Raw genomic sequence first — 17,785 nt, forward strand, 5'->3', positions numbered from 1 at the left:
CATGCTCTCTTATGCCTCTACTATCAATGCACACCTTAAACCTGTTCAGCTGTGCCTAAACATAACCAGAAGCATCCTTGGGCTAGAAAAGAATAACACAGAGATACCTAAAGACTGCAGAAAATGTGCAAAGCATAGTGGATGTAGTCATGTACTTGGAATTACACTGGATAGAATGTGCAATTTACATGTGTTGATGTATTATCAGGTAATTATTGTCAATGTATCTCATGCCATGTCAATTTTCCACGATTTTGTATCTTCCAAAGCCACGGATTAGACCTAGCGAGATTATTTCTTTAAAACCACATATTACTCTGAGATATGAATGGGCAATGTTAAGTTCAGCACAATGCTTTAAATCCCATCATAATAAGGATTTGGATGTGTGCTATTACATCAAAACAGATAATGCACAATACATGTAATGAGAATTAGGCTTGCATATTTGAGGGAAGAAACAAATCCCTGAGGGCTATAATGTCAAGCCTGATGTTCAGGCACCCAGCCATGAACTTGGGCGAACTGCAGCGGAGGGTTTACAGAAAACACCAACTGAAAGCATTCTTGTATTCTCACAGGGAAGACAGCAGCTCTCTTTCTTACTGATTCAACATTTGCAATCTGCACTGTGATCAAAAACTCAGAACCTTTGAAGACCCCACAGAGCAGTCAAATATAAAATAGAAAAAGAAAAGGTGGATTGAATACCAAACACATCACAAACCCAGCTGGTGACTTAGAGCAGCTACAGTGAAACAGGGATTTGAAGTATGCAAACAGAAATTAAGGATTGCATGCAGAATGCTTCTGACTCAACTGCAGTTTTTAAGCTCAACACAGTAATATTTAATACATCTATTTCCTGGCTATGCAGGATGATGATAAATCTTTAATTCCATATTATGTCTCTGAACATATCCTCTTTTTCAGTGTTTTTGATACATCATATGAAACAAATAAATTTATCCATTAGCAAAAGCAGTCCTGTGCTTCCATATTCTACAAATTTAGGTCATATTTATTCCAAATAAAACATAAACCAATGAGTATGGGTATGAATGGAAACAACTCCTTTACTGTATCATTTAAGGAGAATCGAATCTCAATCAGAGGGACATCCAAATAAATTGCTCACATATTTCAGTGCTATCACAACATTACATATTTTTTATCCACTTACACATTCAAGTAGTTACACAGGGCTTGGAACTCATCACATCCACACACCCAGTACAGGAAAGTTGCATGAGCAGAGAGCTTTCAGATTTGAATGTACACTTCAGCAATTTTGCACTGTTTTTCCTAAAAACATGCTGATTTGTTATCCTTCTCATTCAAATGCCTCTCAATGCATTTTAATTTTAGTGATTTTTAAGTAAATGTGTTAGAATTTTTTAGGACAAAAATATAATAAAGGAAGTTCATATTAATGCCATTTTAAAACATTATTGGGTTATCAGGAAGGAGAAAGCTGTATTTTTCACAGGGACTTGCCTACCTTGACCTCCTCAGGGCTTCTTCATCTGGATCTTGCACTGTAGAAAAAAATGATTCAGTTAAAAAACAGAAAGAAAGGAATTGGCTTTATGCTATTTTAAATTCTTTAGAAACTTATCAAAAGCCTATCTAAAGGTGCATTCACACTGACTTTGCAGCAGTGGAATTTGAAAGAATATAATGAAGATAGCAGTTCCCTAGGGACAAGAAGGAGGATGTTAGGAGGAAGGTAGCTATTACAACTACTTTCCCATTCATTATTAGCAGTGTTTCACAGCTGTAGGCAATGATTCTACAGAGAGGTCCTGCTGTTTTGTACAAAGCAGGAGAGACAGCAGCAGCACATTAAGGGGGGAAGGAAATACTAAATATTTCCCCCTGAGGTGGGAAAAGGCCCTGACCTTCATTCTCTTTACATCAGGAACCACCCGTGAGCTGAGTACCAGGTAGCCATAAAAACATTTCCATTGGCAACAAGGCCAAAGCTCTGTGATGTTCATATCAGATCTAGGGTTAGATAATAGGGCTGATAGAGACATAGGTTCCATACAAATGGTGATTACTGATTTTTTTTGACCTCCAGAAGTCACTTCTGTTACAGGAGACATGACTTGTTTATCATTTTTGTCTAAAGAATGGACAGGTCTGTAGGTCTCGGCTGCAGGAAACCCAAACATTGCACTGCAGAGACTCAATTTGTAAGCAGGAATAACTGTGGGGTCCTAAATGCTCATTTACTGTACAATCTGTTATACTTTTATGCTGAGGCCCTTGGCAATTGTCTTTATAAAGCATAAGGGCAAGATTGTTCACTTTGATTTCTGAGTTCTTTCAAGTTACATCCAGGATATTCACCCTTCTGACAGCTACATGAGCCTGGACATGAGTATTCCCTGAGTATCAGTGGTAGATACCAGGGCAGTGAGGAAGAGATGTGAATCTAAAATCAGGATGAGGGGGATGTTTTGCCATTCAACTTACTGTACTCAGTTCCAGTCATCTGGGCAAGGATGCGGAAGGACTTGGACTGCAGGTTGGCAGAGCGACGGCTCCAGTCCTCACTGTCATCCTCAGGCTTGTTCTGAGTTTTAAGCACAGCCTGATACACTGGAGAGGCACTATCTACATGAGGATCCTTTATAGGGAGGGTGCTGCAATTCAGAAAGGGAAATGTTGGAAGCAGATCTCTGGTCACAGTTTCTCACCCAGCCATCCCCAACATGGCTTTGAAAGGATCACGTCTTAAAAAAATACACAGATCATATATTATATTATGGCTCATTCTGTCTCTGAACGGGCCTGTTGTCATTCAAATCTGTTTGGAAATGTCTGTTCATGATTCCTCAGCCAATGCAGGTACACAAGCGTGCCGTGGTTAGAATAATACGTGGAGAATAGGCCAGGCAAAACCATTTATTTCTCTGACCATTTTGGTTACATATTATTTCTTATAGAAACAACTTCATGTTGGTACTGTTTTAGGCTTTCTTTAAATTACAGTGTTGAGCCAGTGTACCTTAAGGTTGCAATTAGAAATAAACCCATATTTCAGTATAAAACCAATGAGGTAGGTTTTTATTGCTTTTTCTAGAGATTATTCTTTTTCAAACTGAATAGAACTTCAATCTGCCATAGTCTGGATTCATTGTCTACTAAACATGTGAAGCACAGGAAGTCTAGTCTTGCATTCAAGATTTACATATATAAGTAGTATCTGAAATCTTTAATGACAGAATGTATCTCAGGATCTTACAACATGCTTAATCATCTTGCAAAGTGATACATCCAGGTGTGCACAGCTAAAATCAAAGCTACATAGGTAACCTCGATTTGATTTATGATGCAGGCTAGAAACAAGCATAGTAACTTAATAGGTTTTGGTGGGTTTTTTTCCCCAGTGAAAAAAACTTCTGCATAGCAGAATTAAAATTAACTATTAACAGAGCTGCAGAAATATACACTGAGGGAATGATGTGTGCTTGGAGCAGCTTGGCTCCATGGCTGCTCTAAATACAAGGTCTATTTTTGAAGCAAGTGATTTATTGTAACAGCTTTATGCTATTCCATAAAGAGCTTTGTAAGCAACAAGATCAACTTCATGAAAACTGAGAAACAGTTCTGTTTAAAGTACAGGCCATTTGGTCCAACAGTTGCTTCCTTGGTTCAGGCTCAAAGTTAGTGCTAAGATACCACTGTGCAGAGAAAATCTACAGAGAAGTTTGGTCTGTGATTTGAAAGCCTGACAGGAGTCATGAAAAGCCAGGAACTATGTCTGACATTCTACATAAAGTGGGATGCAAATGTTACCAGGTAGTGCTTTAAATATCAGAGTTTTTCCAAGCTGACACACTCCTCTTCTTCATCACTAGGTAGTATACACTGCTTTGATGGATTTACACACAATACCATGTATTTATAACCCCCATATATGCAAACTTCTCACTTTCCTGAGGAACTACCCAAGTGCAAACCCCAGTTAAGTTTTTTTTTGTGTGTTTCCACACAATCAGCTGTGGAGTGGAAGGCAGCTTAGGTGAATTTAGAGAAAAACTTGACTCTTTGGTTTAAGCTCTGCCACAAAACATACAAGTTATGTAAAAAAGTTCCTTAGTGTGAAAGATGGCATGTAGGAGGAAGCAACATTTTTGAGTTCCTTTTTTAGCTCGTGTTTCCTAGACCACAATCCTTACAATATCCAAACACTAGCAGGTACAGAAGGCAGAATGCAGACTTGTTTATTTTGGGAAGGCTCTGCCATCAGTGAGTTCCATTAGTGCTGCTCCTGTGTGCAGCAATGGACAAAGTGGTGCCATAGCCTTCTTCAGGTGGAAGAGGGGAGAGAGAACGGAGTAGTCCTCCTCTTCTGGTCCATTACACAGAGCTAAAGGGCTTGCTGAGGCAGGAAGAAAAGCACAGCAGTGAGTTCTGCCTTCTCCTGCCTTCTGCAGGAACAGTGTTTGCATGGCAAAGAGATTCTCTGTAATACCAACAATAAGCCACAGTCAACGCCCTTGGGACTGTTCTGCTGCTGCTTCTGACGCTTGGCTATGCTGAAAGTTCTGTCACAGCAATGTTCCCCAAAAGGTGACCCTGTTCAAGTCCCCAGGGCACTTCAGGGTGTTTCACATCCAGAACCTGCCCCGTATGAATACCAGAGGTGACTGTCTGATGTGGGCCAACAGTTAACTTCATATCCCCACACTGACTTCTTAATCTTGCAGAAGCTTGAAAACCTGCTGTATGGGACAGCAAATTTCCCAGCTGAACACTGTTCTAGAGTGGGTAATAAACCACTGGATAGACACTGCTGCTGATTTCAACTATGGACCACTGTGGCAGCAGTGGTGTTCCAGCCACAGACACTTCAAATTCCTCTGTTTAAATCCTCTAGCTCAAATGCTTTCTTTGCATATTATGATCTATGTACAAAAAAGCAGTTCAAAGGTTTATGTATAGATATGCCATTAACGCAAGCCTTGTTAAAAAACTAGAGCTGGAGGCTGGACTACAAATTTCAGAGTAGCAATGTGTGGCATTAATATGACATATTAATATCCTTATGGTAGATGATTAAGGCAGGAAATGGAGCTTGGTGAATTAACCTCCCCAGCAGAGTGAAACATGCTCATATAAATTGAACTAAATTAATGCAATACATTGGAGCATTTCCAACTCTGTCTTTAATTCAGCAGGTCTTTTTCTTTTTTAAAAAAACATAATTATATTGTGGATGAATAACTAGGACATATGAGCCACTCAGCATGGAAGTGTAAAATAGAGCGCATCGCTGATTATGAGCATTTCATAAACCTAAATGCGACAGTTGATTCTTACAGACAGCCTAAAGATGCACATAACCATGTTAATACCTCTGTTATACCTCTTTGTAATTCAATTTCTTTCCATCTGGGTGTGGATGTGCAGAAATATCATGCATCTTTAAGCATATTACTTTAAATTGATGCTACTGAAAAAAATCCTTTTCCCAAATGGGTTAGAGCTGTGCAAGTTTTTAATCTAGAGCCTAAGGTATTCTAGTAGGAGTCAATAAAAATTATTTTCCTTTTTCTTATCATCATTTAAGTCACACATTTTTACCATTAAAACAAGCTTTAAAGACAGTCAAACCTCTCTGAATAAGTAGCCATGGAATTTTATTTTTTGGATTTCATTATAAACTATGGTTTACTGCGTGAATCACTCCCTGGAGACATTATGCAAATTTAATTTCAGTAGATATTAAGTAAAAACTTAGAAACACTGCAGTGTTCTACCCCTGATGTAGACCTACAGCAAAATATTGTGACATCAGATATTAGACTGATTCCAGCTATTTTAAAAAATGCTCTAAGAGGTAAAAACCCCACAACCTAAGAAACAAAAGTTCACGTAGACTGGTAAATAGCCAGCCAAGTTGACTTATTGCAGAGGACACACAAGACCTTAGTTTGTACAACCACGTTATTTATTCTGCTACTTCAACTGTCAGATCTTATTCCAAATAAAAGTGCTGGATTTGTGTCTTTATAGAACTTGTGAATTTGGCTAAAACCGCATAATGGAATTTAGAAGTGGTTTGACAGAAATTACTCAAAATACACTGTCCACATGGTTTTACTGCAGCCACCTAACTCCTGGTTCTTGGTTTAGCAAGATCAATTGAAACAGAAAAAAAAAAAAAGAGTAGAAAAATATATAAAGTCAGGGCATTCAAAATTTTCTACCTTTAAGTTTCAGCATGGAGTCTGAGTATGAACAATTCTGTCCTTCCTTTATGTTTTCCATGGTGATCCAGTAAGTGTGGCTTATTCCAAAGTAACAAGAGCCTGACTGATCTCATGAAGATACAACATCACTGATTTAAAATGGTGAAACTAGAAAATGAATTCCTATCTTAAGCCTGTCCTTCATCACTGATAAAATAAGTAAACTGTTTCCAGCTGCTGTCTGTCCTTAAGATGTGCAGTCTGAGTGTGCTTACCACCCTACAGACACTTGTAGACAAATGAAAAGGACTAAGATTATTAATTAAGAACCAAGACCAAATTATAGGCTGATAACTGGGACAAAATGAATCAGCACACAATTTGGTCTGCTTTTGTATCAAAAACTTCTCATACAAATACTTCCACATTAAGCATAATCTTAACTCAGACTTGATCAATTATGCAAACTAAAGAACATTATGGTTTCCACTGCAAATTAAAGTTCAGAATATCACAGAGGAAACTAAAGCAAACTTATAAAATGAAAAGGATCCTCATACGCAGCATTAACTTTATAATCATCTGATAATTTAAATAATTTTTTTAAACATTACTATTTGCATCATATAAAGCTACAGCATTTAATAGAAATGCCAACGTATCATAAAATGTCTCCTATAATCCACACCTATGAAGGATGTGAACTCTTATAGAGAACACAAATGAACTTCTTTGTACTTCATCAATTGGCAATATGAGTCTACTCAACACCTGTGGAGATTCACTGAGTCATGGCCAAAGCCAGCTAAAGGTATTGCTTGTGATCCAGCATGAGGGACAGCTGTGATGAACAGCAATATTGGTGCAAAAAGTTAGCAGAAAAGAAAAATAATTGTAAAAAAGAGAGAAAAATGGCCAGCAAAAGGGAGCACAAGCAAATACATAAACCATTCTCATTTTGAATAAGCCTGCAGCTAACACATGGAAAAGAAACTACATTGAAGTGTTGCTATAGCTGTATTTTGGTGTCATATCAAAGGAAGGCAATTTCTATTTTAGGCAGAAGTGCACCTGGTAAGAGATAAACCTGGCTACTTTTATTGCATATGTAATTTCAGTAAAGTTATTACAACTCTGGATAAGTTAATCAGGTAAGATTACCAAAAACATGCATTGGAAAAGCAGAGTTATTAAAGATCAGGGGATTTTGTCATAGTCCAAAGGATCTGTGTAAAACACATGTACTGTATGTAAACTGGGGATAGGGAAAATACAGCAAAACATTCCATTCTGAAGAATAAAACAGTAGCCAGCACTAAATAAATATTTTGCATTCTTCACTTCTCAATAAAAATTTCATCCTCCTTTTCTCTCTTTTCTGAGCTATGCATACAATAGTGACTATTATAAATCATGACTGCCAGGATGAAAAGTCATTCAGTATCATATACAGAGCATTAGATGTATTTTTGTGGGGTTTACCAGTTCTAGGAGGAATACCAAAAAACTAGGTTAAATTAACGTACCCCGACCATGGTAGGGGCTTAGAACTTTGGGGGTCCCTTCCAATAACAAACCATGCTATGATTTTCTAGTGATTCATCCTTTTAAATTGAAAACATGGAAGTGCTTTTCGACACTGCCTAGGATTGATACGCATTTTTCACCCAGGAAAAAAGAAAGAGTCCAGGAAGAGCAAATGTGTCATGCAGGTAGGGATGTTACAAGTACCATGCAGAGAGAAAGAGCATTCCACAGAAGGAAATAACCTTACCCAGCAAATTCTCCACCCTGGGCTTGTGCCTGGCCTGCAATTGCATCCATGATAGCATCCTGGGAATACATGCTGATCGGGGTGTTATACTGCGCGTGAATTATGGTAGCCTTGCCGCCAAGGCCCTTCACCTCAATGGGTTTGTGGGTAGACAGGGCAGAGTCCTTCAGGACATTGGGGTTGAAACGCTCCGTGAAGTCCGTGCTGGGTTATGCAAGAGTGAGGTTCCACGGGCAAGGAAGGGAGGGGAAGAAAGGAGAGAGGCGTGAAGTTAAGTGAGGGAAGCACCACCAAGAGAGGAGTGTGCATGTCTGTTCATGGCATCTCACCAAAGCTTCTCATCAGGGAAGCACAGGCAATGTAAGCACCAAGCCACAGCGAAAAGATGGCTGTGCTAATGGATGTCATTTTGGGGTTGGCTTATAATGTATAAAAAGGAAAAAAAAGGTAAAATAGCTGTCACTGTATTAAAATATCACAAAAAAAATCTGTATTTGTGTGATGCATATACTAAAATTCTGTTGTTATATGCATATATACATCTAAGTGTATACAAACATGCACATGTATATATGCATGCCCATGGGATGTACATGCAGTGCAGAGAATTCCCACTTTTTTTTTCATCCATTTGTGTTTTCAGAAGGGTCTTACAAAGGTCTAGAAAGTACAGTGATGTGAACAGATATCAGGTTCCCTATTATTTAGAAGATTTCAGTACTTTCTGTCTGTGTTATTAATCACAATGAAATTTAGTACTAGTGCCTTTTAATCTTCAAGGCTTTCCTTACAAAGACTAAATCTTCCCAAAATCTCTGTATAGCCAGCCTGAAGTGCTACTATGGCATGATAAATGCTCAGTCCCAGATCAAAATATCCAACATCGCAACCAACAGGACAAGTGCAGTTGGAAGAGTTGCTGCCTTAGTTTCTAGTGACTCCACTTACAAGGAAAGATTTTATGTTTGACAGACTGAGCCCCTAAAGCAAGCTAACTGAAGCTTCCATGACACCAGAACAAGTCACTTTGATGTCAGACTGCAACCAAAGAGCAGCTGATTTTCTTGTAGGACTGAGATGTGGATAATTCTAGTCCTAGAGCTATGGACTGAGCACTGCCCAGAGTTCCAATGACCGATGTCAGCCACTACGGTGGCTGCTCTTCAGCCTACCCTAGATGAGGTGAATCTCCAGTCGGCTGTTCCTGTCCTGCCAGCAGCAGGAGAATGCCAGCAGGAGAGATTCCATACACTCTCCAAACTGGACAAAACTGGGAATTCCATCCTTTGTGACATAACAGATATTTCATAAATGTTTCATTCAGAACTGAACCCAAAAGCTGGAAACAGGTATTTCTCCCCCTGCAGAAGAACCGCTGAAGAATTTAATTCCATTTGATTGGAACAATTTTCCTTTTCAGTTTAAGATATTAGATTGCAAGTTTATTGGCTAATATTGTTCTTCTCTTTACACACAAAACAGTGTGCCTGTTTACCATGGGTAGCTTCAGAGGATGAGAGTGAAAATTTAACCCAGCATGATGAAAACGGTAAACTCAAGTACGGCTGGCAGCCATCTGACTTAATTATCTGGAGACTATCACAGGTGCTGTGCAACCTCTGAAGCCAGCCAGGGGACTCTGCTCTGTTTTCAGCCTTTTGTTTGGTGGGATGCCCTGACTAAGGATGCACAGAGAGAGATACAGACTGCAAATCCTTGATAGAACATCGACAGCCACATGCACAAGGACCAGAGACACACAGGTGCACATGCTGCATCACAGCCACAGCCTTCACTTGCACATGCCAACATTTTAAGGGAGGGAACTGGGAAGCAGCATTATGCATTCAAAAAAAGTGAAAATTATCTTTTTACCAACACATTCTCACATTTAAAACACATCTCCCTTAACTATTCATCAACTGTGACAATTCTATAATTACAGTGGCATCATCTCTGGAGGGGTGATGTGCAGAGACGTGCAGGTTGCTGTACTGAGCATGCACATGCCTGACTTCAACAGTATCTCTTTTCTGTGTAATACCCTAAACAATCACATGATAATTACAAACACACAGGTCCTCAAGATCTTGAATTTAGTGCTCTCTTTCTTTCACACTGCTGGAAATACTAAAGAGATTCTAAACCCAAGATCTGAGAAGATTGTGTGAAGGAATAGACAGAGGTTAAATATGCCACCTTTAAAGAATAATGTTCTAAGCAATTTGTTTCCATAGTCAGTTATAGAAATCAAAGCTACTAATGTTAGAACAGACTAAACTTCCCTCCTGGTAACAGCAGGAGTCATTTGGGCTTTCACTTGTGGTCTTCAAACAGTTTCAGTGATGTCTTTCAAGAGGTTTTAGTCACATTACATACACCAAAGCCACACTTCCAGTAAAGTTAATGGGATTCCAATAAAAATAACAGAAAAAATGTACAGATTGCGAACTGCTGAGTTATTTTTCTAACTCTGGTAGCAAACAGAAGATATTAGTGCTTGTAAGGAGTGCTGGGCTCTAGGACAAAGTGGCAGAGGTAACCTCTGCAAAATGAATGGGATCTTTCTCCTAAGCTACAAAAGATCAGGAAAAATAAATCCCAAAGCAAGTAAGATTACGAACACCCCTATAAAGTGACTACTGCTCTCTAAGACAATCCTGTCAAAATAATTATTAATGTAAACTGGCTAGGATTTTTCACTCCAAAGGACTTACATCATCACACCCACACTTCACTGAAATCAACACAGAATGCAAGATCAATGTAAATTATATGTACTAAATATTATTTCAACTTTATGTATACTAATACTCCTAACTTGGTACTGTCAGTTTAAATTTGACATTTAAGTATTAAATTATTTATTTCATAATCAGTTTAGCCCAGTCTCCAGCAATTTATGAACAACACTCAGGTCAGAGGCAAAAAGAAGAGTTTAGAGACAATCCTCTGCCCCTAGAAAACTAAAGGTCAAAACTGAGGACTTTCTGAAATCTCCTAAATAAAGCAGATCAATCACATTTCCAAGTCAATAGTTATTTCTTTTTTGGGCAATAGATTTATCAAGCTAAATCACTTAATAGATTTTTTTTCCCCATATCAGTATCTTACTGCAACCTAAATTTGAATTTTAGCAGACTTTAGAAATTAATTTAACATTGAAGCTAAAAGTACTTTACTAATAATGTACCAAAAAAGGCTCAGATAACGCTCTCCAAACTCTGAGGGCATGAAGCTGACTTAAAGATTCAAGAGGACTTAAACCTGCCTGTATAAGCACAACCACCTGAAAGCTTTTAGAAGAACTGGGCAGGCTCAGGTAGCAGCTCCATCCACAGCATTCGAGCAACACTGAGAAACGCCAAGTGGGAGCACTGCTGGACAGCAGGAGCAGTGCAGGGCGCCTGCCACACCAAGCAGATGTTTAAAAAAATACTTGCACTTGCAAGCAGACACAGCAGGAACACAGGGGATCATGCTACCCCAGAAAACACATCTTCACACACACAGCGTCACACAAATATCTGGCACTACACAGAGGTGATACTAACTTGGCAGCGGTGTTGGTTATGACCTAGAAGAAGAGAAAGAGAACAAACAACATCAAAACCAACCACACAGAAAAAAGTCAATAGTTTGTAGAGTGCAAAGGCCAAAAGATATTTACAAAAAGTTACTACAGCTCTTCTCAGACCATGTACAAATAAGAAGAAAAAGTAAATGTATGCCTAAAACCCCCAACATGATTGAGAAAGGAAAAAATGCAGGGATTATAGTTGATCCACCGGGATTTAGTAGGGTACCATGGCATTTTGGCTGACTGTTGAACACAATCTTATTGCTGTGCATCCTTAAAAGTACTACTACCAAAGTGAAGGAAGGAGGGAGCAGAGGGAAAAAAGGAGAATTTTCAAAGTATATTCTCATCTGAAAATAGCAAAGGAGTGGAAGAGACTATATTTTTCTCTTAGATACTGAATATTCATGGATAAAGTCTGTTCTCAGGCCACCCTCAGAGCTGGTTTTGCAAGACTGATTTTTAAGTCTTTTACATGCTGGAGAAGATCCAAAGAATATATTGGTAAATGTTTTAAAGCTAAAACTAAGGAAAATGCCTTTGTATATAACAAAGCATTTGGTTAGATATGACTGCACCTACATTATGCCAAGAGGTGTGTAAGCCAATTAACTTTGGAACAGTCATTCCTAATTTATTCCACATGAAATAAAACAAGCCATGCTTGCTCTATTTCCTTTGGGACTATCCATATCAGTATATCTTATTCCAGCTGGTTCCATACAGTATGAAAAAAGGTACGTTCACACTCCATTCCTGCATCTTTGTATAAACTAGTGATGGTGCTTGCACAGTAATTCCAAAGCACCATAACACAGGATAAAGCTGGGAGTGCAGAACAGAATGCGCTCAGTCTGGACTACAGTGCTCTTCCCAATAACTCTTTGTGGTGGTTGCACAAATAGCAGTAATGGGCTGTGATATTTATTTTAACTTTTTTTCCTCCGAAGCTTAGAATACCCACATTCTGCTCTTTTCTTGGTTGAAGACTTAATTAATCCTATTTTGTGCAAAATAAAGAGGAAGAGATCCATGGTCAGTTAATAAACTTTTCTTTTTACTTGGCTGTATGGAATGCTGTTGACAGAACTGGGCACTGAGGATTCCAACTTGCTGCTGTGACATTTCTGTGTCTGGGACTGATACAAAATACTGGACAGCAAAGTTACACTGTTAAAGAGTGACATTCCAAGTGGATTTGGCCCCCTCCTGCTTTTTCCTTACAGAACCTTTGATATTACTGCTTTTTCCTACCGATGATCATCAAACAGCACTTTTCACAATCAAGAGGACTCTAATGAGCCAAAGTTGCAGTAAAGGCTTTGCACTTCTGCACTTCCATGGTAAAGCAACCACAGATCACCCTCTGCAGCTACTGGTCAGACTCTCAGATTTGAAAATATTCTAGCTTTATAAACCCTACATTAAGCCAAATGTTCTTACAGGAACTGTTAGAGATATATTAGGAAGAAGCTGCAGCCTGTAAGCACATCAGTGAACCTATGTCCATTTTAGGTGTTTGTGAGACAGCTGGGAACTAATTTACAATGAAAGCAAGTGTAATGGTATCATTTTCTGACTCATCCACGCATCTACCATACATATAAAATAACATTTTCAAGGCAGAACTACCAAACCCTTAAAATACAACCTTAATTAAAGGAATATAAAAGTTCGTCCAAATAAAAGAAACATTATGTGCACAACCTAAGAGCAGGTCAGCAGTCACGTCTCAGTAAAGATTTTTGAGATGTGAAGCGGCTGCTATAGCTTCCTTCAAAAACAGTAATGCTTTGCTTCTCCTTATATTTAGGATATGATGAGAAAATTCCTCCCAGTTCAGAGCCACACATAATTTTAGCTTGACTCTATACAGGGACATGTCTGGAACACCCAACTTGCTGCTCACAGAGGTCACTCAGTAAGAGGCCAGTAACCCAAGCCACCTGGCACGTACTTGTGGGACAGGTATTTACTGCCCTTGACCTACAGTGTGAAAAATAACTTACACTGGAATGAAAAAGATGCATGTTACAAACTATGACTCACTGTTCATATTTATTCATACACTCCAGAGCTTTCAGCACATCACGTTCCACACTCCTAACAGGCTATCTTATTTTTCACCTTGGGTCAGAGTGATAAAGCTTTAATATAAAGTGTATCAGACAAACAGATGCTTTGTTATCCTTCACAGATCAAGGAAGTAATCTCAAAATTAATTTCAGCTTCTTGATAGGATTTTCCAAAGGGTTAAGCTAAACCTGTAACAGCAATTCAGTGAATTAAGTTTAAATCATCTGGTGAAAAGGCCACAGAACTGAAACATACCTTAATATCACTGCTCATGCTTGAACTTTCTTGCAGCTTTTACCATACAGCTAAGTGCATGTTTGTGAAAGCACAATGAATTCAGTTTTGGAGCACCACAATATCACAACCGTGTTGTGTTATATGGTAAGAATGTTCCCAGTAAAAACCAGAGGTGAGTTTTCAGTGCTCACAGTGCTTCCTTATTCCCATATATGCACTGTGAGTTTGAGATTATCATGGATGCCACCAAGTCCCAAGATAGTTACAGGTTCCATGTTTTTCTCCACAGGGCAGGAGGTAAGATACTTCTTACTTCATGGATAACAGTCAAGTGGGAGTGGGAATGATAGCACTACTGAGCTCTGAATTTTCTCTGCATGTCAACAGAGATGTACAGTTCTCTAAATCTCAGAGAAGTTACCAGACAAGATACATTTATTTAGTGCTTCTGGGCTCTTTCATCTTTTCAGAATGTTCCTGCACAGCAGGATAAGGGTTTTGTGGGTTTTTTTTCTGTTTGTTTGTCCATCAGTGTTCCAGATGGTAAAGGCAGATAGCAGTTCCCTAAAATTTCATTCCAACTGAATAGAAAGGCTCACACTGACTTTGGTGATTGATACAGCTGTATTGTAATTCTGATAACAAACACAATGCTGAGCCATCCAAAATTCAGCCCCTTAACCCTCACCCCTGCAGGTATTAAGGAGGATTATTAACACAGTGGAGAAAAAGACAACAAGATATACACCCAGGAAACTCTGTATATTAAAATAAGACAAGAATTGGTATTCTTTAGGAAACTGTAAATTACGAGACAAGTATTCTGAGGTTTATTTTGCTGATCTTGGTAACTAACTGAAATTATTTTTTTAAAGGCAATTGCTTTACTTAATTATCAAGTATAAGAAGGGAGGATAGAATTTTCTCAGATAAGTTAATTAGGATTGCTAATGTTGAGTGCTCAAGAGAGTGGCAGTGAATCACATAAAATTGCTTGAATCATTTAGAACAGGTGTATATGCTCTTTTAATAGGATGAAATATCCCTACTTTTCTACAACTTAAAACCTCTTGGTTTTATTTTTGCAAAGAGCTGCTGCAAATGGATATAAAGTACTGAAGATATGCAGTTGCTATCAGACCTTGAGCGGATTGTTGGAATTTTCTGGTTTTCCTTATGTAGCCAAGTCCCTAGTGTCAAAAAAACCACTTTTCCCCACATTCCTAACAAGAAATTTATCTTCATTTAAAATAAAAACCCAAGCTACAAAAAAAACTAAAAAATTAGATTTGTTTGATGATTTATACGTGAAGACAAAAAAAATTAGGAAAACCTGTTTCTCCCTGCTTTTTCTCATGTACAGCAGTCCAAGCTCCTCACTTCACAAGCCTACTAATAAAATATTTGACCTGCAATATAGGAATATGGAAAACCTTGACAGCATGGGATCAAACTATCTGGGCAGTATCTGGAGATCATTCTTTGTTATAGCAAAGTTAACCTAAAAACTAATAGATGCAAGACATTCTTCAAACCAGAGGATTCAAAATCTTGCAGTTCTGACTCATTTTGCTTAGGAAAGCCAACGCATTAAGGCAGGAATTAGAGTAGGACACCCCAGTAGCTGGGTATGTCGGATTTGCTGGTCAAAGCCATTTCTCTCTAGCAAAGTACCAAAGATCAGGTGTGGTTTATAGCAGCTGCTCTGATGTCTGACAGCAATACTTGGTTCTCTGAGACTCCATGCATTAGTTAGAACTGCTGAGTGGCACAACCCTGAGATGATTACAGTTATTTCAGTCTTGGTGCTCCCTCTCATGCTTTCCTGACTATTGCCAATCCATGCTGCACGCCACATACCAACAACCATTGTTCTGTAATGGCAATGTGGGTATGTTTTGGAGACTACTGGAAAACTTAATTATTGATCCAGACTTTAATAATGACTGCTAGACAAATATACAATAGAGTAAGCACCATTACATTCACTGCTCAGCAAATTCATTAGTTATTGCAATAATTAAAGATGTTACCATGTTACCTACCCTCTAGGAAGTCCACCTTCCGAAGCCCTTCGGTTGAGACTCAATTTATGCATCTCAGCCATTTCCCTCAGGGTCTCTGCCGAGTAAAGGCCAATGGGGTTGTTATACTGCCTTGCAGGGCTCGGCTGGCGAGCAGGGCTACTGCCACCAGCCAAAGCTGGGCTTGCTTTGGAACCTAACGAGCTCTTGGCAGGTGAAATGTCAGGAGTCACAGACTGAGAGGACATGGAAGATCTAACTGTGGTAGTCTTTAGGTAGGAAGAGCTATTTGAAAGGCTGATCTCTTGCTGGTTGAGGTAGCCTGAAAAGGTTCCATTGGTTGCTAAAACACTACCCATAGGCCCAGTCGCCGTGTTAGTTAGAGGGTTGAATGTTGTTCTGTTGCCATTGATTTCCCAAGCAGGTTCCTGTAGTAGCAAACATGCAGGCCAAGAAAAGAAAAAAAGAAAAGAGCAATCATAGAACACATGCAAAAATAACATATTTGCAATTAATGCTGTAAACATAGTCATAAACTAGCAATAAACAGATTGGGGCCAAAGCATTCAAACTTTCAGGGAAGATTTTCAACAAAGAAATGCATTGTTTCAAAATAAGGAAAGCAAAAACAACTCAGGCATTCTTTTACTAGGTTTTAGTTGAAATCAACAAATAAAGCTTAACATTAGGAGAGCATTTGCTACTAGTCAACCTCACAGCAGTAATTTTACATTAAGGCAATACTGTCCATTAATTTCTAGGATAACTAAGAAATCTTAAAAAAAAAGTCTTGAGGTAAGAATAATTTTAGATCATGTACAACCAGAGAAGTCAATGCCATTATTATAAAGACACAATGATTCTAGACCACACCATTCTGTTTTCTAGGAGTGCACCTGAGGTTATGGAAATGATGCACTGCTTTCCTGGGCTCTGGTTCATGCTGATCTGGCCATGCAGCAGGGTTAGCAGAGACACCAACAGGACTCAAGAACAGGTACTGCTCCACAAAGAGGCTGCTCCTATGCTGATCATTCCTGCTTAATTTCCACTTGAGGGAGAGTGTGCTTGAGTATGTAGGTGTGTGTGTGATCCTACAGTCCTGTCCCACATAATATTCCTAACTGGGACAGCAGCAGGTATTGCCTTAGCCAAAGGAATCTCTCCTGCAATATCTATGCCCATAGAAGTCTGTGCTGGTGTTCAGATTCAAAACAATCCACCAAAAACTCATCCTGGAAAAACACAGTCCAACACCTGAGCTTCATAAATGATTCACTATAAATGCTTAGTGAAACTAAAATAAGAGGTGATATCAAAAAAGAAAAATGCTCACAGTTAAGAGGCCCAGTAATGCTGGCTACTTGCTGCAGTCCAGCTCAGGGGACAGGGACAGGCAGGGGACATCAGCCTGAAGCAGGAATGGAGCCCACAATCTGGCCTCAGTGATAGCCAGTTCAAGAGCAGGTGGTGGCCTGCAGTGATGTTTTGCCTCATTCGTTGGCAATGCAATCATCATCTTTAACACCTTGCACTCATCTTCCCCTTCCATGAAATATAGGACTGAGAATAATTTGGCCTCTAATTTTATGCTTTTGCTAGTATTGGTTATCATTAATATAATTTACTAATTTTAACATTATGGTTCAGGAGAAAAAAAAATTTATTGCCCTTTTGGATTTTTCTATATTGCATGTATAAATAGGGAGCATACATTTGAAAAAAAAATCAAGATAATATGCCTTGATTAATTAAAATTTATTGAAAAAAACCCTAAAGGTCTAAGGATATAAGTGACCATAACATTAAACATATTTAAGACACGTTGAATCAAAAATGTATGACAGATAAAATTAACTAAGAAAATTTTTCTTAGTGATAAACAGGA

At 38.7% G+C, this 17,785-nt stretch overlaps 1 protein-coding gene across 13 annotated transcripts in view; it reads right to left on the minus strand.

Annotated features, from left to right (window-relative positions):
* LDB3 (LIM domain binding 3) overlaps positions 1 to 17,785 on the minus strand; it is a 115,768-nt gene that overhangs the window by 41,851 nt on the left and 56,132 nt on the right. For 8 of the 13 annotated variants that reach the window (XM_039719765.1, XM_039719774.1, XM_039719771.1 and 5 more), the window contains exons 5-7: positions 15,919 to 16,325; positions 2,482 to 2,651; positions 1,502 to 1,538 (exon numbers count right to left, since the gene is read on the minus strand). In XM_039719765.1, the coding sequence (XP_039575699.1) occupies positions 1,502 to 1,538; positions 2,482 to 2,651; positions 15,919 to 16,325 (614 nt within the window). Of the gene's footprint in view, positions 1 to 1,501; positions 1,539 to 2,481; positions 2,652 to 7,980; positions 8,185 to 11,534; positions 11,558 to 15,918; positions 16,326 to 17,785 lie in introns of all 13 variants that reach the window. The other 5 variants (XM_039719776.1, XM_039719772.1, XM_039719770.1 and 2 more) reach the window with 2 other exon arrangements.

Source organism: Passer montanus, unplaced genomic scaffold (genome assembly GCF_014805655.1).
Source record: "Passer montanus isolate IOZ18808 unplaced genomic scaffold, ASM1480565v1 scaffold42, whole genome shotgun sequence".
Lineage (NCBI taxonomy): Eukaryota > Metazoa > Chordata > Aves > Passeriformes > Passeridae > Passer > Passer montanus.